Source organism: Aptenodytes forsteri, unplaced genomic scaffold (genome assembly GCF_000699145.1).
Source record: "Aptenodytes forsteri isolate BGI_AS27 unplaced genomic scaffold, ASM69914v1 Scaffold349, whole genome shotgun sequence".
In the NCBI taxonomy this organism is placed as follows: Eukaryota; Metazoa; Chordata; class Aves; order Sphenisciformes; family Spheniscidae; genus Aptenodytes; species Aptenodytes forsteri.
Window position 1 is genome coordinate 4610866 of NW_008794452.1, and position 21545 is coordinate 4632410.

Genomic DNA, 21545 nt, shown 5'->3' on the forward strand with positions numbered 1-21545 from the left:
TTTCCTGGTGTCGAAAGGCTGAATTCGCAGAAGCACCCGCTGGGAGGATGGCTTTTCTGAAATGCTTCCGCCCACGTTCCCGCACCAGCTCCTGCAAGCTGGGTTCCTCCATGGGGCAGCCAGAAGGAGAGGTGATGCCCCCACATCCCTGCTCACCAAGGGGGTCCCCGGCGATGATGCTGTACTCCACTTGCCCGCTGGGTCCTGAGTCATCGTCATGGGCCAGGAATGTCCAGATGCGCGGGCCGGGCTGCCCTTCCGTGACGTCAAAGGGACCCTCGTAGTGCCGAGGGAAGGTGGGACGGTTGTCGTTGATGTCGTTGAGGTTCACCAGCACCTGTGGTCAGGGCAAGAGGGTGGATGGCAGTGAGAGGAGAGGGATCGAAGGGGAGACCAGCCTGTTGGCCATGGGCATGGGAAGCCATGGACGGGTGACATCACAAAATACCTCTTATATTTCTGGCTTTTCTGGGTTCACCAAACATCCAGCTCACAGTTCAGAGACTCAAACTCAGTTATTCCTGATCATGCCCATCCTACAGTGACACTGTGAAACTCCAGCCACACACAGGTGGGGCCCTTTTCAACCTCCGGGCCATGCACCATGATGGAGAAGTCAATGCAAAAGCCAAATGTTCTCCACATTCACATCCTGAAACCCAAGCTGGATAGACAAAAACCACAGACACGGATTTGACCATCCCATGAGTTCGGAGAGGCCTGATCTCTGCAGCCAGCTGCACACTTGCTCACCAAGGGCTTCATTCCTAATGCTGAGTAAACTTTAAAAAATTTGCAGCTTGCATCCTTATTCCAACACCACCAACGCTGCTGGCATGTTTCCCCTCTTAACATCCCTTCCTATGACACACTTAGCTGGCTAGAAAACAATCCTACAGATCTCAAAAGGGGAAAGCATCAACAGTTTTAGGACAGAGTAGACTACGGGGCTGCTGGTGAAGCTGGGGATCCAATGAACTTGAGTCTTGCTTTTTAACTGAGTCACACTACATAGAAGACATTTATATAGCTCTATACTATATTGAAAAGAGGGTTATCCCCTTGTGAGGCTTTGGGGAACTTGCACAGAGGAGAAGCCCTGCTGGAGGAGGAGAGTCTCCAGTGGCTAATAAGAGGTTAAGCTTTGGTGGTACAGGTGGTTACAAGAAAGATACTGAAAATGAGGAGCTTTCCAACCTCCTGGATTAAAGGATATTAAAATCCATCAGATGAGCATTTGTTACAGGCTAAATCTAATCTTTACAGAAGAGTATATCTGAGTCTCTGCTCTGTTTCCTAGCAGTGGAGAAAACAAACACTGGCATGCCTTATCAGGGTGATGGATTTCCCATCACTTGGGGAATCTTAAATAATCACTAAACCTCCTCCTAAAAGCTGTGTTTTTGTACGGTGCTGGCACAAGCTCCCTGGGCCGTGAAGGGAGGGTGTTTCCTATCCCTTCTAGCTTCGATACTTGCTGCTGAGGGATTTCCAAGTTTGGGCCAAGAGCAGGGAAAGCTCTGCCTTTGCCTGCAAACGCCGGCAGCTGCTGCCTTCCCTGCCCGCAGTTAAATCCATGGTCTCAAGGTTTCTGCTGCAGTTTTCCTGGGCCAGGAAGGCACCTCCAGCAGTATTAGAAGCACACATCTGAAGGCTTCCCATCTGCCCCAGCACGGAGCACAGTGCTGTGAGACTCGTAGGGACAGATTTTATCCATGGAAATCTCCCACGCTGGTGTCTCCCCTTCAGTTTCTCTTTTTTCCTTCACACATAAAAATCTATCTCCTTTTAGGGGACTAGAAAATGCTTGGCTCGATATCTAGGTGAGGCAAAATGGTCCACGATAGGGAGCCAAGGCAGAAGATCTAACTGACCCCTTCCACTTGCAGACCCTAAAATCATTCTGCGCATGGACGTCTGCCGTACAACCCGACAAATTTTGGTTTCGGTCACGAAAATAATCAGTGTATTTAATTCCTGCAAAACATTTGCTTTGGAGCTGCTAGTCTGCCCTCCCCACACTTTGAGCAGTGCACTAAGTTGAGGTCACCGCGGTCCAGGAGAAATGGAAGAGCTGTAGAGAGAAGCGACAAAAATGACTAGAGGCTTTAAATAACCTCCATACAAGGAATGCAAAAGGAATTTAAAAAGCAGATAAATAATCTGAGAAGAAAAAGATAAAGCAGAAATTAATGCTCCAGCAATGCTTTACTATCTACTGTCCCTTCAGGCAAGAAGAACCAAGGGGACCTCTAAAGACAATATAATGCAACTTAAAAGCAATTTAGGGAATTTCTTCTGTTTGCGTCTTTGCAGGACCAAATAATTGGGCTAATTAACCCACGAGCACCCCTTGCCCATGTCTCTGTTTTGCAACGCCCATGAGGGAGCGGGGTGGCAGCAACTGGGCAAACTGGCTGCAGTTGGGAAAAGCGACTGGTGACCACTGGGAAGGAGATGTGAAACTGCTCACACAAGGGGGAACTCCTCAACCCCAAAGAGGCCATGGTGTCGCAACCTTGCTGGCAGCTCCCTACCGTGGAGGTTGATGTCAGCCGGCGTGAGATGATGGGGCACTGGTCGGTGGCGGTGATGATCAAGGTGTAGCGCCCGTGGCTGATCTCGTAGTCCAGCTCCTTCACTGTGCAGATCTGTCCCTGCAAGGTGAGGGGAGAGTGGCCAGGAGTGAGGGGAGCGGGATGGGGGCACAGCTGGGATGGGGCCGGCATCCTTACTGACCATGGCGCTGTCGATGTGGAAGGTACCCAAGATGTTGCCTTCAGTGATGGCGTACACAACCGTGCCGTTGGGTCCCTCGTCCAGGTCCAGAGCCTGCACGGTGACGAGGGTGGCGTTGAGTGTGGCGGGACCTTCGTCAAGGGTCACCTCGTACAGCTGCTGCCGGAAAGTGGGAGCGTTGTCATTCTCATCCAGGACGGTGACATACACCGTGGTGGTGGCCTGCGGGACATGGGGACATCGTGTTAAGCACTGTCGAGGGATTGGCTCCGCAACCCCTGGAGCTGGCTGGGGAAGGCTGGACCTTTCAAGGTCAATGACCAACATGAGCTCAACCCTGCCAAGAGACACAAACGGGATGCAGGGCTCGAAATGAAATGAGCCGTGGCTGCAGACGCATCTCCAGGTAACGGTTGGGTACAGAGATAAACATACAGAGATTAAATCACACTCTTGTTCCCAAGCAAAGCATGTCTCTGTGGGATCCCTATCCTTTTCACCTGGTTCTTACCATTGCTGGTAACACCGGGGAGCAGACCATGGCAGAGGTAAAGTCAGAGGTTGAACCCCATCATGCCTTGCTGCCTTTGGAGGAGGCCTGTGTGTGTCCTCACCTTGACATTGGGGACACCTTGGTTGTTACTACTGAGGGTGGCAACGTGGTAGGATGGAAAGTACCCAGAGATGATGCTGTCATGGCTCAGGAGAAGAACAAAAATGAGCATCTCAGATACCCAGTCTCTCCTTCCTCAGGTCCCATCGTCTACCTGCTAACCTCAATTTCACTGCCGGTCAGGCTCAGGCTGTCCTGACTCTCTTCCAGCTGTATCTGACCCTGCACAGGCACTTGGATGTCCTTACTGAAGGGTGTCTTCTGGTTGTGTCACCATGGGGGCACACCTGGGACAGGGAGGCGACAAGAGTGTGCCACTCTGCCTAAGGGCTCAGCTCAGAGATGGGGTCTCAGGACGGATACACCATTTTCTTGGAGTCTCTGGACTTTGTGCCTACACCTTACCCCAGTGACAAATTTCCTGCCAGACAAGGGTTACATTTTTGATGCATCACAGACGTGTTTGCTGTAAAAACCACAAAGCTGCATGGTAATTAGCTACTTTTCTATTTCACTGCATGCTCCATATTCAGAGCAGGTTAGCAGGAAAGTTTCCTGTGGTCTGCAAGCCCCCACGTGTCTCCGGGCTCCACTTTCCAGGGAACAGGCACCTGCCTGCACTGTTTGAAATGAGGTGGCCGGGGGTTTCGTCAGTGCCTTTTGAATTCGAAGCTCCAGGAGGAGTTACGTGAGTCGGCCCTTGGTGCTGCTTTGCTATTTGAGGGCAGAGTAAGGCCCCCCCTGTGCAAACAGGCTGCAGAAGAGGGATGCTTTGCTCCCTTTTTATTGGGGAAAGCTCCATTCCATTCCCTGAGCTGGCACCACTTTGAGTTACCCTTCCTTGTACCTGCCTCCTGTTCATCCCAGGAGGGTTTCTGCCCGCTTAATCCTCACAAACACGGGAAAAACAATAATTACAAGCAAAGTGCACTTTAATCAAGCAAGCCGGAGATTGGATCCAGGGGATCAGTTCCCACCAGGGAAGGGATGGGGACCAGCACCTAGCCCCTTGTGGCTGAACACCCACAGCGACCCCAGCACAGTGAGCATCCTCCTCAGCTACCGCCTGTGCACCCCGAAAACGCACACAGGGGGACCAGCTTGCTCTAAGCTACCCCCTGCGATGCTGTAGGGGAAAAGAACAGTAGATGCACCCGCTGCTGCCCAAATGAGTGGAGACTGAAGTGTCACCCATCCATGGGGTGCCCCATAGGGGTGCTGCCGTTCCCCCTGGCTGCCCGCAGCTCCCTGCCACATCTCACCTTCCATTCCCTGAGCTGGCACCACTTTGAGTTACCCTTCCTTGTACCTGCCTCCTGTTCATCCCAGGAGGGTTTCTGCCCGCTTAATCCTCACAAACACGGGAAAAACAATAATTACAAGCAAAGTGCACTTTAATCAAGCAAGCCGGAGATTGGATCCAGGGGATCAGTTCCCACCAGGGAAGGGATGGGGACCAGCACCTAGCCCCTTGTGGCTGAACACCCACAGCGACCCCAGCACAGTGAGCATCCTCCTCAGCTACCGCCTGTGCACCCCGCGAAAACACACAGGGGGACCAGCTTGCTCTAAGCTACCCCCTGCGATGCTGTAGGGGAAAAGAACAGTAGATGCACCCGCTGCTGCCCAAATGAGTGGAGACTGAAGTGTCACCCATCCATGGGGTGCCCCATAGGGGTGCTGCCGTTCCCCCTGGCTGCCCGCAGCTCCCTGCCGCCTCTCCCCTCCTGGGGGTGCTCGCAGTTCTACACAGGGGGACCAGCTTGCTCTAAGCTACCCCCTGCGATGCTGTAGGGGAAAAGAACAGTAGATGCACCCGCTGCTGCCCAAATGAGTGGAGACTGAAGTGTCACCCATCCATGGGGTGCCCCATAGGGGTGCTGCCGTTCCCCCTGGCTGCCCGCAGCTCCCTGCCGCCTCTCCCCTCCTGGGGGTGCTCGCAGTTCTCTCCATTGCTGCGTGCAGTATCTCAATGAAATTTCCTGTGTGTGCAAGTTCTGGCTGCCGCTGCGGGGCTGCTCAGAGCGTGCGGGCGGCTCCGGAGAGGCGAGCTCCCCCCGGCCGCCCCAGCCACGATGGAGGCGATGTCCCCCCGGCCTGGGCTGCTGCTGGCCGCGCTCTGCCTGCTTGCTTCCCACGGTAAGCTCCAGCTTGCTTTCCTCTCTTCCCTGCACAGAGAAACTCTCCTCGCTGGGGCACGGCGTTTGCCCAGCCGGGGCTGTGCCTTGGCATGAGCAATTTGGGGCATTTGGGGGGTTATTTACTTTCTCACCCTGTGATTTCGGGGTGGGGGGGGGATCAAGCCAGCATTTCATGCAATGCTGGTTGCATCGGGGGAAAGAGGCCACAGGGGAGTTGCTGTTTTAAAACTCTGGGATTGGCTTTTCCTCCTTCCTCCTTTGCTTTGATCTAATGTGCATGGAAGGAAAGCAGCACCCCCTATACCTACCAGCCCCCCGACAGGGATCCCGAGCTGGAAAAGCTGCCCCATTCCTGCATGGCACTTTGACCTGGCACTGCAGAGGTCCCTGGCCATGCAGTGGGGAAAGGAGCCTTTCATCAGCCCTGGGGGAGCAGAGAGAGGCGGTTTGTGTGAGCAGGGCCAGGATGCCCTCTCTAAGGATGCTCCGCTCCGCCGTAATTGCTGGGACATGCCGGGCAGCTTCTCCGGGTGGGCAGCCAGCCGGGCCAGGACTGCCGTGTGCGGCCAACAAGTTTCCCTTCCCCTGAGTGAGCGCTTCCCAGCGCTGGAAGCTCGCTGGCTGCTCGCCAGTGCGCAGTGTTTCCATATCAGGGCTCTGGGGCCGGGCAGTGGCAAATAAAGCCACAGTTCGTCTGTGGACGAAGAGTCAGAAAATGAAGCTGGGAAGGACCGTGGTTCCTCCCTGCCCTGCGCAGGCAGAGGACGAGCATCCTAATGGGCTTGGCTTCTCCCTCGGTCCCGGGATGGCAAAGTGACCACCTCCAGGATTTCTGCCTGCACATCCCCAAGGAAGCAATGATGCCCCCCTGCAATGGGGCAGGGGGTCCTTTCTCCTCTCTTCTCTGGGACAGCAAGGCTGGTGCAGATTGAAGTGTGCTTTGCTTCTCATCCGAGCCTCTCGACATCAGGGAGCGATTCCCAACATCTCCATGGGGCTTTAGATTATTTCATTTACGCGTCTGGGGTGCTGGGACTGAACATCAGGCCTTGCAATGCAACAAGCTTGGACACCAATGTTCAGCAAAAGCCTGGTGCCAGAAGAACTGAGCTTCATGCAACTGTGTGCCTGCCAAAACTTTCTGAACCCCCGGCTAATTTTAGCCAGGCTTGATGGCGAAGTAGCGCCCTTGGAGACATCTGGCTCCTACGTGGTTTGGGGACGCTGGCAGCTAGGTGGATGGGGAAGCAGCTCCTCTCCACCCAAGGGATGGCAGCTGAGCTGGGCTTTCCAAAATTGCATCCCAAGCGCAAGCCTGGCATTGTGACTGTGTCCCCGAGCCAGGGCCAGGCTGGAAGAGGAGCAAGGCAGGACGCTCCGGCGGGTGCAGCAGCTCCAGGCTGCGCTCCCCACAGCCTGGACCCAGGAAGCGGCCCCACCGCTGAAAAGCCATTTGGCTCCTTGGGGTGCTGGAGATGAGGGCCGTTAACATGGGCGTCTGGCATCTTCAGTAAGTTTTTTCTTTCCTTTTTCTTTCCTGCTGTAAATATTTGTGCTGAGGTATGGATGCCCCTGCACATCTCACCTGGCTGATAACTCTGAAGCATAATGACAGCGCAGTAACGATGGGGGCTTGCAGCACTTTCATGTGAGGCTGTTACAAAAGCTCCCAGAAGAGGAATTAAAGCTCGGTTCCTGGTTCCAGCACTGAGCAGCCACTCTCTCTCCAGCAGCCCCTCCTCTGCGGCAGGTGAGCCCGTCCAAAGGCTGCAGCCCTCCCACCCAGATTTCCCCTGGAGTGGAAAGAGGTGACATGATGTGGAAATCACTTCTGTAAGTCACAGGAGTGTAAATCAAACACCTGCTTGCCATAGTGGGGGACCAAAGTTAGGAGAAGCAACCAGGAGAGGCTTTTGCTCACAGACCCAGAATTTTACATGAAATCCTGTTTTATTTAAGCCGTTTGTTGGCAAAGCAGCACAGGCTCCTCAGCTTTAGCACTTTTCTTTTTCACATTTTGTTTTCTCTGAAAGAAGAGCTCCCAGGTTTCAAGCTAGGCAGCGGTGCTGGCACCGGGGATGCACCAGTGCTGCAATGGGCTCTGTGCCACACCGCCAAAGCTACTGAGGTGCCAAAGAGGAAGAGGGGCACTTTTGGCACCCGCTTGAGGCCTCCTTGGTCTTTACCAGATGGTGAGAAGACGACAGCTCTCATCTTGGACCTCAACAGGTCCAGTGCTCCCCCGGCTCTCTTGGCTGGAGCTGCGCGGAGTTGGGCATCTGGCTTTATTTTGGCATTTGCCAGCAGCACTGACTTCAAAGGAAATGGTCCGAGCGGGATGGGATGGAGCCAAACCTGGGGTCTGGGCATGGAAGAAGCCCACAGCACCCAGGAAAGATTAAGATCCATGAGCTTTAGTGTAAAGACGCCAACAGAAGTTGTTTCCTCCGGGCACCATCTGGCATCTAGCACGGCTTTAAAGCCTCGTTACGTCTTGGGGAGGGAACAACAACCTCCCTGGCACTGCCACGGGGCACGCTGTGCCTCGCCAGCTCTCCTCCCCAGCTGTTTTCTCCTCTGCTCGCTGGCTTTTGGAAGCCTTCCCCTGCTCGGGAGAAATAAGGGAAGTTGGTAATGCCGAAAGCTTCGCACACGTGGTAACCTCTGCCCCTCCCCACGGCTGGGCGCTGCTGCTGAAAGCGTGGGCTGTGTTGACTTTCCACACAGACGGTTCCCATCAAGCCCTGGGGGTGGAGGCTGGATGGTTTAGTAAGGCATGGCTTTGCAAACTGTGTGTGGATGAGCGGGACAGCCCCGTTTTATTTGAGGGGGTGTGTGGAAAACAAAGACTCCTGCAGATACTTTTGCAAGGTGTTGGAAGTGTGGCTTCCTCCAATAGAGCCCTGGCTTCCCTTCCCCTGGCTCCCGGGGGACCCCTGATGTGAATGGGGCACTTCCCGTTGCAGCAGGTATCGATAAACACATCTGAGGTGCCTTTTGTGCTCGGAGTGCTGGCAAGGAGGTGGGGGCACCCGCTCCACTGCGTGTCAAAACCCAGCCAGCCTGGCTATGCATCCCGGCCCCAGCAGCATCTGAGGATGGGGAGCAGCCGGGGCTTGAAAACAAGCAGAAATGGGGCAGTGTTGAGCTCAGACCACACAAACCTCCACCCCAGAGTGGCCCCAGGGATGTGCTGCTGCACACACCATGGGGAGCAGGCTGAGGCGCCTGCAGGAAACCAGAGTGATTAACCGGAGCGGTTCGGCAAAGGTCACGCCATTCCCGGCTCTGAGGGACTCCTCGGCACCACGTGTTGCAGATCAGAGGGGTCCAATGGGGCAGATCCCCTCCCCAAACCCCCCTCTCCCTGCAAAGCACCCTCAGGCAGGCTGCTGGGACTCGGGGGCTTCATGGCTGTTCTTAGGGGGCTTAGAGATCACCATTATCCTAAAAGCCATAAATAACCATGAGGGGTGGAAGGCATGGGGGACGTTTTCGCTTTCGCTCTCTCAAGTGGAGCCCCGTGTCGGGGTGGTGACGGTGGTGACCCTGCACGGAGGAGGATGCTCTCTGGGCAGCCCGGCAATGGGGAGCCTCTTGCCTGGCTGGATGGCTTGCGGGCAGGCGCAGCACACCCCGCCTGTGATTGATGCCCGCTCTGTATAGCAAGTGAAAAACCTCAAAGCGAAACAGTGGCGGAGCTAATCGCATAACAGGATGTTACCAAAATAAAAGAACATCTTGTCTTCATATCATCTTCTCTGTTGCAAACCAGCCCCAGGAACCTCCTTTTCTCAATAATTTAAGGAAAATGAACCCAGAATCTGCTTTTTCTTTAGCTTTCGAAGGTGACATTTGCACTTCTGCAAACACAAAGCAGTGCTGGGTCCAGAGCACCAAAGACTCCCCCATATTTGCTCTTTTCTCTCCCCTCATGTACAGCTCCCCTTACCCACCGGTACCCTCCACTGGCATGCTGGGACGGGACCAGTAACTCTGCGGTATGCTCCTCTGCTTCCCTCTGTCCCTCCCGACATGCTCCTGTGCCTCTGCCAGGCCTCCCACTATGTGTTTTGCAGCCGGCAGCAGTCAGGGATTTCTTTCTGAAAATTGTTCTCATTTTCAAGCAGATCCTTGCAGTCGGCGTTGGCCAGTTCCCCCTTCTCCTCCCCAGGGGCTGAAAAACAAGCAGGGTGGGACCCACTCCCTGCCGGATCTCAGGGGGCACAGGCTCCTCCTAGCTATTTTATTTTTATTTTTTTCTCCTTTTTATTTGCAGCCGGCTCAGCAGCACTTGTATTTCCTCATTTGCAAGCCATACCCCGCTGCCCTGCTTTGCTGAGGTCTGGTGTCCCGTAAGCAGGCATCTGGGGCAGACCCCCACCTCCCTGCCCCACACCGCCCTGCTCTGCCAGCCCTGGGCAAACTTCTGCCTCCCTGCTGCTATTATAAGCTGATGCTCAGCTATATTTAAAGCATGCCTCTCCTCCAGGGATTATTTCTAGGGTGAAGTTGTGCTCCCGGCCCTCCTGGGATGTTGCTACAGAACAAGCGAAGTGCTCAGGCTGTGCTTCCCATCTCCTTTCTCTTGGGATATGGGGAGCTCGTCAGTTTTTCTTGCCATAAGGACATGGTGAAGGCTTTTTTCCCTCTGCCTGCAGGCTAGTGTTCATGCTTTCTGATTGCTCTCTGCAGCCCCTAGCTGCCCCTCTGCCAACATCGGTGGTGGGGTTTGCAGTGCTTGTTTGGGCAGGGATCCCCTTTTGCTATGAACTCAGGGTAAACCGAGGGCTGTAGGGTCTAACTCAGCCGCTGTTCCTTCTCCCCCGCAGGAGGGCTGGCAGCTTTCCTGATCACCACCCCGTACTCGCTCTGCGTCTGCCCCGAGGGCCAGAATGTCACCCTAACCTGCCGGATCAGCGGTCCCCTTGCTCACCGCCATGACCTCCTCTACAAAACCTGGTACTTCAGCAGCAATGGTGACCAGAGCTGCTCCGAGAAGAAGCACATCCGCAACATCACCGAGAAGGAGCTGCACCACGACCTGGGCAGGCACCACGAGCCGCTGGGCAACAGCACCCAAAAATCCCCCCTCGGGGGCCAAGCCAGCCATCACGGGGTGGAGCTTGTCCCCGACCACCACGGTGCCTTTCACATTGTGGTGATGAACCTGACGCTGCAGGACAGTGGGCATTACTGCTGCTACGCCAGGGAGGTCAGGTGGGAGCACGGCAGGCCCCACACCCTGCGGTTCGCTCATGGCTTCGTGGAGCTGCAGATCCAGCAAGGTGAGGGGGGGCAAGGGGAGCCCCTGCCAGTCCTGCATCCATGCTGCAGTGTGTCAGGGCAAGGTGGCAGATAAGGGCTGGTGGGGGATGCCGGGGTGCAGCATCAGGGCTGGGGAGGCAGCGTGTGCTGATGCTGAAAGCCCGAGCCATGTTTGCAAGAGTCAAAGAACAGCAGATGTTGAAGGTTTGAATTGGGGCCAGAGAGCATTGGAACATTACAAAAAAAAAAAATCAAGAGAATGGAATAAAATCCATGCTACATAGTTTCACTGATCTTCTTCAACCTCTTTCTGGAAGAGAGGAAAACAAACCTCAACATAAAAGGAGCTGGCTGGCGGTCGAAGCCCAAGTGAGGGCTGCAGGCAATGCTCAGGATGCAGGGGCTGTAGATAACCTTGGGGCAGCGGCCCAGCAGGGAGAGCTGCCCAAGGAGGCACAAGCGGGAGGGGAGGCCATCTCCTGCCCTTGATTTGCAGTGTTAGGATACTTTTAGACCAAAAAAAGAGGCTGCATGGCCAGGGATGGGCCCTGCTGCCACGAGGGTAAAAGGGTGTCATGGCAGGAATCTCAGTGTAAGCTTCCTGGGATTAAACTCTTGCTTTTGGGATGTTCTGGGCTGATTTTCTCAGTACCGGTGAGCAAAGACAAGCGCAGCTAGCAGGTGTGGGAGCTCTGTGGTACCTGAATGAATCCTGTGAGATCTAATATGTTTTTCTTTTCTCCTCCGCAGGCAGAGGGCTTCAAAACTGCACGTTTCACACTGCCACGAGCAAAGGTAAAGGGAAAACGCCCCTCTCGCCAATGCACTGCTCATCATCCTGGCCTGTGTATTTCCCTAGGGATGGCCGCTTGCTATAAACACATGGATGTCCAGATGCAACTTCACAGTCAGGGTTTGGGTGGGTGATTTCCGAGGCTGTCCCCACGGGGTGCATCTGACAGGCATGTCCTCAGGCTGAGGAGAGCCTCCTTTGGCCCATGTTTCCACATTGCCTGGACATGACTGTCTTGAAGCCCACGGAGATCCTTCACCCTGTGGTTATAAAGCACCTGAGCCCCCCCCCAAAACATGATTGGGGATTTAGCGGCCACTGCCACTAGCAGATGGGAACAGGCAGAAAGGCTAAGAGTTGCAGGAACCTCTTTGCAACACCCTGCTGCCATCCCGAGCCCATGCCACCTTGCCCTAAGCAGAGATGCTCTAGCAGGGGAAACCCAAATCTTGCTTGAGCGCTCAGACAACATGAGGCTCCTCTGGCGCTGTGTCTAGACGCTGGAGGTGCCCACACTTCGCTATGCAGGTGGTTTCTCTGTGGGTTGCTCTGTCTACCCCCCTTTGCTGGCTGCTAAACAGGCAAATACTGCTAGAATTGGTTTGCAGCACGGCTGGGGCCAGCCCAGCCATGGGAAAATGCACCACCCTCCCCACGAGTAGTGCTTTCTGTCTCAAACCCTCAGTCCCACATGCTGGGACAGCCTGTCCTGCCAGGCAAAAAAGAAAAGGGGATGCCCACCCAAAAAAACCCCACACACGCTGAAGCAAGAGGCTGCTTCCCCAGACGGATGCACTGGAGAGGAGGGCTTGAGCTGAACCTGCCCTTGATTTAGGCAGCCCTTGACCCTGCCACAAGCCGTCCCACATGGACCTTGATGGCCACAGACATGCCCGCAGGCTGCCAGCATTTCTGGGGAGCCTTTCTGCTGACTTCAGAGGGCTTTATCAGGGCTTCTCTCCTCATATCTAGAAGACCAAAGAAAGACCTTGAGGTGTCCTCCAGCAAATTGACCTCCTTTGGTCAAGGTCCTAAACCAATGCCTCAGAGCTTATCTCTGCAATGGGCAATGCATCCCAGCATGAATCCCGTTAGGAGAGGACCACCCATGTGTGCGGGAGCCGCATTGTGTCAGGCGTGGGGCAATGCCAGTGTTGCCCTGTGCTTCTGGTATGGCTTCAGGAAACCAAGGAAATGCAAGGTGAACCCTCCCCGCTACCTGCTCCAGCTCTGCCCTCTTCTGTTGCAGATATCACGGCTGCTGCACTGGCAACGGGTGCCTGCATTGTGGGCATCCTCTGCCTGCCCCTCATCTTGCTCCTGATTTACAAGCAGAGACAAGCCGTCAGCAGCAGACGTACGTACCCTCCCCTCGCCAGCTGCCGGCGGGAACACCCATCTCATATCCCGGGCTGCGTTGGCATGGCCTTTATGGGATGGAACGTGTCCCGCTGGGGTCAGTGGGTTTGGCTGCCCTGAGTCCTATGGGCACCGTGTAAGGTGGCCCAAAGACAGGTCCCTGCCAGGTGCCTCCTGCAAATCGGTCCTGGGAAGGGTCGCGTGTGCCTGCAGGCTGCGGTGAGGAGTGTGAGGTAGGAGAGGGACCTGCGATGCCTGCAAGACACCCTGGGAGCGTGCTGGGGACACGGAGATGGCAAAGATGCTGCCAGGCCCCCTTGCTGCTGAGCCCTTTCCTCCCCATCCACTGCGAGAGCCAGCTCATTTACTCATCCCTGCCTCCACCGCACAGCCAGAATAGCACCTTTGCCTCCTGAGTGATTGAAAAAGCATTATTTGTGCTTTTGCTCCCCCCGTCTTTAAAAAGACCCCTTACATTTCTATGGCAATAGGACTGCAGCAAGCCACCTCTCTCCCCGCTGCCCCAGCCCTAGAAAACCAGGCAGTGCCAAGGTGCAGCCGGCTGCTCGGCTCCTAGTGATTTCAGTAATTAAGCAGAAAGGGGCACCACCTTAACTGGCAGAGCCATTTCATCAGGCCTTGGGCAAGCCAGGGGCCCTGCGGTTTCTCTCACCGAGCTCGGTGGGTGGCTGTGCGGCTCTGAGCAAACCCTTTGGAGAAGTGATTTTTGCAGCAGCAGTGGGCACGATGCCAGCCACGAGAACGGGAACTGCGCTTTTGACATCCGTTTGCGGCCAAAAAGACTGGCCATGTGCCTTCATGCACCCATTTTGCCATGGCTGGGGTGCAGCTCCCCCCCCTGTGCTGCAAAGCATCACCTGGATGCTATTTGACCCAAGAAGGAAGGCAAAACCCAGGGGGACTTGCTTCTGGGGTGCCTCCAGAGAAGCACAGGTTGTTACTGGCATTGGAAGAGAAAATAAGCCGGATCGGCTTAGCTACAGGTTATTTCCACCAGGTGCTTTCCATTGGCATGATCTGGGCCAAAACTCGTCTGTCTTGGCTGGAGATCCTCACCATGCAGCCATCCAGCACACCTGAGTAGCATGGGCTGTGGGATCTGCTGCGACTATGGCAAAGGGGATGAGGAAATAAATAACAGGGTGCTGCCCAGACAAATGCAGGGGCAGCCAAATTCTGGGGTGGCGTTTTGCACAGCCCCGGGAAGGCGTCCCGGGCAAGTGGTGGGCGCATCCGGGCATGAGCAGGGCCAGGCTGCAGCCCAGGCACTGCAGCTGTGCCTCGCCTTGCCCCGTGCCGGCAGAAGTGCCTCCTTCCCCCTTCTTCGGAGCCTGGGGTTTCAATGTGGGAGGAGGCCGGGCTGGGGAGTAAACAAGGCAGGAGGTTGCAGGCGGCGGGGTTGCGGAAAGGGAGGTTTGGGAGCAAAGAAGAGGCTGATGCTGAAGAAGGGAGAAAGGGAGGGAGGAATGCAGAGGAAGAGGAGGAAAACAGCGCTGGCAGTGGGTCTGGGTTTGATGCTGGGCATCATGCTGCCAGTGCGCACACCAACCATTTTGTCTTTGGCAGGTGCCCATGAGCTCGTCAGAATGGAGAGGTGAGGAAACCCATGTGCTTCCAGCTCCCCTGACCTCCTTACACCCCCTCTGCCTGCATCCTGGACCCTGCAAGGGTCTTGTCCTCTCTTCCCCTCCCCTTGAAGCCAGAGTGTATCCTCGCTGGGCAGAGCAAGGGGGATGCTGGTAGCACCCACCTGTGATGTCCTGCCCCTTTCCGGGCAGCCACTGTTTTTCTTCCCTCCCTCCGAGTGGGAAGTGCCTCCTTTCTTTTTGCCTGTGCCAAAGGCACGCTCTCCCTCCACCCCAGGAGAGCTCGAAACCATCGTGCCTTTTGGCTAAGCTTTCCCCCCCCGTGCCAGGCTCCCCACTTGCTCTCAGCTGAGGTGACACCGCCTGAACCTGCTCCCTGCCCTGCTTGGTTGTTCCCAGCGCTCAGCCAAAACCCCGGGGATAAAAAAGGCTCCTGAAATAAAAATGCAAATCCTCACCCCTCACACCCTCTCCTCTCCCGCAGCAGCACCCAGGGCATCGAAAACCCTGTCTTTGAGGCGGTCCCCTCGGCAAGCACAGAGCCGTGGCCCCGACCCCAGCTCTCCTACATGGCCAGCCGGCAGCCCTCTGAGTCTGGCCGGCACCTGCTCTCCGAGCCTGGCACCCCCCTGTCCCCCCCCGGCCCTGGGGACTGCTTCTTCCCAACACTGGGTGAGTGACTGGCGATGCCGAGCCCCCATGGGGACCGCTGTGGGAGGGATGGGAAGGAAAGAGGCAGCCAGGAGGGTGAATGGGAAAGGGGGGTTTAAATATCGTCTGCAAACTTTGCATTATGTGGGATATCAAGTCCCAGGGCTTTGAAGATGGGAAGGACCCAAGGCTTCTCCTTCCAGTGCAGTCAATGAAAGAAGAGTTTGGCTGCTTCCCGAAGCATGTCCCCGCAGCTACAAGCCAGACTAATACCCCTGGTCTGCCCTTTTCCAGATCCTGTTCCTGACTCACCAAATTCCTTGAAAGCCTAAAGACCCCGGAGGAAACCACATCCTCCAGCTGCATCTGGGAGAGGCCAGGGAGCCATCGCACCATGCTCGCCCAGCCGAGACCCCCTGGGAGGACAGCATGGCCATGGGCAGCAAAGCCTTAAAAAATGAAGCTGAGTGCAGGAGACCTGCCCTCATCTCCTGTTCTGGCTCTGCCCTGGGGTTGGAAGTGAACCTCTGTTGCCCAGATTTCAGTTTTTAACTACCTATTTCTATGGAGAAGAGCAAGGCTGTGTACTGCTCACGTTTTACGGACTAGCTGAAAATTGGGGATGCGGGGAAGGAAGGACAACCTGCACCTGCAAACCTCCCCGAGGATTTAACTTATTGCCAGGGGTTTAAGCTCTGCAACATCAACCTGTTTCTGCATCTTTGACTGAACATCCTCTCCGGGAACGGATGGTAAAGTACTTTATCCACCATGAGACAAAACAGGGTCACCGGCCAACCTTGTACTACCTTTTTCTTTGCAAAACAGGAAAGGGAGAGGCTCCCTGCCACTGACGGAGCCCTCCTTCCCCACCAGCCTTTTGAGATAGCCACGGACTTGCGAGGCTGCTGCGTTTTCAGCTGGACACGCGTTGGGAGGAGTCTTATTTCTGCTGCAATTTTATCCTTGGCTTGGGATCAGGGGAATTTATCTTTCTGTTTGTTTCATTATCAGTGCTGATTAAAAGAAAAAAAGGATGTTTATGGGTTTTGTTTGTTTTGGTTTTTTTTTTAAATGCCTGTAAATTAGGAAGTTCATCTGGAGGGTGTTGGAAGATGTTCCTGTGACGTGGCCAAGAGCCCCCCCGGAGAGGCGGAGGCACGGGAACACGCAGCGGGCGGTGGGAAATGCTCCGGCTGGCTTCCCCCCATCCTCCTGGGGCCAGCACGGCCAGAGCAGCCGTCCCCAGGGCCACTGCCTTCAGCCATGCCAGAGGACCCTGCGATGCCCTGGGGGATGCGGGTGGCCTCACAGCATCCTCCATCTGAATGCAGCACCCCGGCATCACTTATCCAAAAGAAGCCATGGGTCTGGCTCCAGCGTGACTCAGCCCCTGGTGAGGAGATAAAACCTTGCGGTAGACACTGTTACTTGAAGGGTGTGTTTGATTTCTTTCTCTTGCTTCTGTTTTTGTTGTAAAGTGGGGAAAAATTGCCACTAGACAAACATAAACATTAGTCATACCAAAACAGCGTCAGACCTGAGCAATAGCCGCACCAGGCAGCGTGCCCGGGCAGAGCATCCCCGGCAGCACGCTGAATTTTCACACTATGTGGCTGGAGGAAACAGCGTTTGCCTCTGCAACGGGCAGGGGACACCCTGGCCCGCTGCAGGATTTGATTAATCCGGCGCTGGCTTCAGCAAGAGCAACTTCAAGATGGTCCAGCCACAGGCAGAGGGATAAAGGAGAAGCCAGCACCAACGCCCCCACCATGTATGTAACTTCCTGAGCACGGGACTCCTGCTTTATTGCCACCCACAGCTCAGCCCCTTTCCCGGCTTTGCTGGGGAAGCTTGCCCAATGCCTCTGGCACTTCCCTCTCCCCGTCCCAGCAGCTGCAGCTGGAAAAGCACGTGGGGGATTTGCCTGCCAGCAGTCCTAACTGCTTTGAAACCCTCTCCGAGCCTCTCTGTTTGCTAACGAATGCACTGTTTGATGACAGAATAAAGCTTTGTTGGAAACAGGTTTCTCTCTGTGCTGCAGGAATCCCATTTTTTGGGATGCCCTGTGCCGCAGGCATGTGCGGTGGGCAGGCAGAGGTGAGCTGAGCAGCCACATCCTCTGCCAGAGGCACTGGTGTGGTACATCGGGGCACTGCGTGGCATCAGGGACCGTTTCCCACCTGGAAAGCTCGCCAGAAGGAAAAACTAAAGACTTTTAGGGGAACGAGGCAATGGCTACCCACCCTTCCACACATGCTGGAGCAGGAGCCCTGGCACGCTGGGTGCTGGCACCCCACCTTGGCCCCCACCACTGGTGGAGAAGATGGCAAGGCGCTGCACCTTTGGGCAGGATGCTTATGGTGAAGGTGACCCAGCGAGATGCTCATGCCCTCACGGACCTTGCCAGGTCCCACCAGCTCTTGCAAGCGCCTGGTTTGGGAACGCACATTGAGCTGGCGCCCTGCTGCTGGCTGTTTTCCGCTGCATCAGCACTCGGGGCTTCGCTGATGGGAGAGCGAGGAGCCGCAGCGCTTCACCTGAACTCTTGTTTCAGAGCAGGCGGACGGGAACAGAAACTGCAGAGGCTGAAGCAGCCCTGGCTGGGGGCGGCTGCGAGATAGGCATCTGGACGGTGAGGAGCGGCTTTGCCAATCCGCCCTGCCTCGCTGCAGCCGCCGGTGCCCAGGTCTGTGGGTGCCAGGAGGAGCCTTGCTCCAGTGCATGTGGGTGCCGCAGTTCTCTTGGGCAGACATCCTTCCTTCTGCTGCAGGAAGCATCCCAAAGACTCTGGAGCAAGGCCAGCCCTAGGGGAGGTGCAGCTGCAGGCTTGCACCAGGGTCGGACACAGCCCGGGTCACGCCTGCAATTCCCATGCAAGGACACCAAGACTTTGCAGTTGCAGCTCACCACTTGTGAAGCTTTTCTTTCCTGCAATGCTTTTTTGGGTAAATGCTTTCCTTTTATCATCACCATTTTACCCTTTTGCCCCTGCATTTCCAGCTCCCAAGAGGATGGCCAGTCTTCCATGCACCCTTGCTGCCCTAGGTACCACAGATCACCACGGGACTTCCAAGTCCTCTCCCAGCTCTGCCTCCTCTGCCTCTCCCATACTCAGAAGGCCAAATCTTGAAGCACATTGAGGGACATACAAATTACAAACAACAATCCCTTTTTGTGCATCATTGCATCAGCCTAGACTTACTTGTGAAATTAAAGTTTCTGGTGGGTGACAAACTCCCGACAGACATCGTTTCATCACCCAGGCACGAGGCCAGCAGTCACTGAGAGACATGTGGGACAGCCTTTCACAAGACCTAAGCGTCCTCAAGCTCCAAAAAGGGCTGAAACTCTTCTCTCCGCTCAGGAATCGGGTCACTGGATGCTTTGTTTTGCTTCAGCATGGCGGCATTTTGATCGTTGTTGCTGGCATAACTTGCACCAGTGACGTGGTGGCCACGCGGCAGAAACCCTGAGGACAAGCAAGGTTGCTGGGACACCGCTTTGGCAGCGTGAAGTGATAAGCTGTGTCAGTTGTCTTCTCCGGTACCGAAAAGAGAAGAGCCAAGGCAAATGGCAATGGGATTTGCCAGCCCAGTGCACAGAATTCCTCACCACGGCAGCATCAGAGATGCTCCCAGGGTGCCGGGGTGATGGCAACCCGTCCAGGAGGAGCTGGCGGCATCGGGTGCTGCAGTTACACGAAGCTGCCTTCTCTCATTTTGGAGGAAGAGACTTGCCTAGATTTAGGCCACAGTGGCAGCCTGGCTTAAGAAAAAGATGGTGATGTACAAGCAGGCGTGTGAACTACCCGGGAGGGAGGAGTTGAGAGTGCAAAGCCTGAAGCGAGAGTTGCAAGCCACAGTTTGCACTGCTGGTTGCAACCTGTTTCCTCAAAATGTAGAGCAGGGCTTTGCAGTGAGAGCTGTGCCGGCAGATCAGAGAGATGTTGAGAGATAGCAGGTAGAGGTGGGGGAGAGGAAGGATGGCAGGGTGTCGTGCAGGGTGTCATGCCTCCCCACCTCACAATTTACGCTTGCTTTGTGCACGCAGGCACTTGCACACCTCCCCACAGAGCGGTGGGGTTAGGAGGGACTCAGGGCTGGAAAATGCCCCAAATGTTATTTCCTTGTTTGACTCTTCCACACCAGAGTCCTCCTTAAAGGCACAAATACTGGGACTTGCTATTCATGGAGTGGGGAAGATGCAAGGGAGAGAAGTCAGGCTGCAGCAAATGCAGGTACCCTGCTGGGCACTCCTGCACACTGGTAGCTAAAAAGCAAAGCGGCCGTCTTCCCAGACCACAGGATGATGGACGGGGTCTCGTACCAGCCCCCAAATGCATGGCACTCTGGACGGCAGCAATGTGACTAAAGAGCTGCCCAAATCTCACACGGCGGGGACCGCAACGGCTGTAGTGCTAATTACTGGAGCTCATCTCATTTGCAAGCATCAGATCAGACACGCATTGGTCCATGGTGAGCTGAACCGTGGTTCAGCGGCTGCTCCAGCCACCTCCTGCCCTGAGGTGAGTGAGAGCAACATCCCAAGACCTTTCAGACTCAGAGCGTGAGGAGCCGGCGGGCAGGACAACTCCTGCACCCACCAGCATGCTTGCCCATTGGGATGGTCTTGATATTTTTGGCATTTACAGATGGGAGATGGCAGCTCCCCGAACGACTGCAAGAGAGGGTCCTGCAGGACCAGGTGCCGAAGGAGGCTCTGAATCAAACCTGTACTCAGCAGATTTGGACCCTGAGTCATAACCCAAATGGCTTGGTCACCGAAACATCATGCCCTGTGCCTGTTCGCCCCTGCCATGCTTGACGCCTCAATGCTAAGCTCGCTCCCGCAGTGCTGCCCAGCTCCATCCTCCCCCCCGAAAAGCACATTTTGGTGGCTCACCGACAAGGAGGGGTTGCCCTCGTCCTCGACGGTGACCACCAGGCTATAGAAGCTCTGCCGCTCGCGGTCCGGTGGGGAGGGCCGGGTGGCGATCTCGCCAGTGATGCGGTCCATGCGGAAGGTCAGGTCCTCGTTCCCGTGGGTGATGTAGTAGGACAGGACGCTGTTGAGGCCGACATCCCGGTCGGTGGCGCGTACTTGGGCCACTGCCGTGCCACCGCCAACATTCTGCAGGGTGAGACAGGGGCGTGAGCAGCACAGGTACACGACATAAATCACATGCACCTCATAGCACATAAAATACATAATTAATAAGATTAAAAATATAATTCTAATGTAAAGTGAGGTTTTTCCAGGCATTTCGGTGCTTGAAGCTCCAAACTCGCTGCCCCAACACCCAGCAACCAAGCAGGAAGCTGCTTTCCTTCACCAGCTCCTGGATGCCGTTTTTGCAGCACTTATTGCAAACAATGTTTTATTAATAGATGCATTTTCGTGCAAAAAATAAACCAAGGCTGCTCATCCTGCCACTCATAGCTCAGCTGAGAATCAGCCACAGGCTTAGCAATGCAAGGCTCTGTCCTTTGCTTGAGTGCTCCGATCTTTTTTGGTTTGAAACTCTGAAATTAAATGTGTTTCCTACATTAGTTTTTAAAAAGAAATGGAATAAAACTAACAGGTGACATTTGCTGTTAAGTTGCCAAAGCCAGCTGCCACTGCACGCCGAAATTGCACTTTTTCCTTATGCATTTGTTGTAATGAACCAGTTTGATTCCCTGCCACAGAAAGCTGCACATTAGGCTCTTTCTAGGCTCGCACAGCCTGAAAGAGTGTAAAAACCAGTGGGTGTGCAAAGGTGAAGGCTGTGTAATGGACTCAGAGCTCGGCTAATTATTTTTGGGTAGTCCCATTACGGGGAAAATCAAAACAGAAATTCTGTTCTTCAACCAGCTCTGAACATGTATTAAATAGATAAGAAAATCCTAACAGGGCAATAACTTTAATGCGAAGCTGTTAATCATGAGCAGCACTTCCTCACAGCTAAGTGTCACTGGCTATTACTCATATTTCATTTTTTATCATCAAATTGAGAACCCCCCGGTCCAGGAATTAAACTGTCAGGAAATAAGTTGGCTTTTCTCACGCCTGATTGTGTTTTATTGCTTAATTATCTAGCTCTTGCTGAGCTGCTTCCTGAAAGCAATTCCTATTCTGCACCGCGCCGCCTCTTGTGTCACTTTGGTGGCATTTCCATGGGTGTGTAGCCACTTCTCCTTCCTGCTGGTCCCTGCAGCCTCATGGGCTTAAGTTGCCTGCAGAACTCTCTCCTAGCCCCAAACTAGGAGGCCATCACAGGTGAGGGCTTGCAAGGGGCCAGCAACCCTTAAATCACCCAAGGGGAGGTTTGCAAGGGGCCAGCAACCCTTAAATCATCCAAGGTGAGGACTGACCACAAGGCAGGTGGGGAC

The 21545-nt window shown here is 54.9% G+C and overlaps 2 protein-coding genes across 3 annotated transcripts in view; one reads left to right on the top strand and one right to left on the bottom strand.

Moving 5' to 3' along the window:
• CDH23 (cadherin related 23) overlaps nt 1–21545 on the bottom strand; it is a 208079-nt gene that overhangs the window by 15709 nt on the left and 170825 nt on the right. The window contains exons 37-40 of the mRNA XM_019474917.1: nt 20077–20304; nt 2740–2961; nt 2538–2657; nt 157–337 (exon numbers count right to left, since the gene is read on the bottom strand). Coding sequence (XP_019330462.1) covers nt 157–337; nt 2538–2657; nt 2740–2961; nt 20077–20304 — 751 coding nt within the window. The remainder of the gene's footprint in view (nt 1–156; nt 338–2537; nt 2658–2739; nt 2962–20076; nt 20305–21545) is intronic.
• On the top strand, nt 5326–16202 carry VSIR (V-set immunoregulatory receptor). 2 transcript variants are annotated; one of them, XM_009290551.2, is made up of 7 exons: nt 5326–5491; nt 10326–10781; nt 11512–11556; nt 12804–12911; nt 14501–14528; nt 15005–15192; nt 15466–16202. In XM_009290551.2, the coding sequence occupies exons 1-7, from the start codon at nt 5428–5430 to the stop codon at nt 15501–15503; spliced, it is 927 nt and encodes a 308-aa protein (XP_009288826.1). In that variant the 5' UTR covers nt 5326–5427; the 3' UTR covers nt 15504–16202. The 2 variants fall into 2 exon arrangements, with proteins under 2 accessions (XP_009288826.1, XP_009288827.1); XM_009290552.2 differs by having other exon boundaries at nt 15008–15192.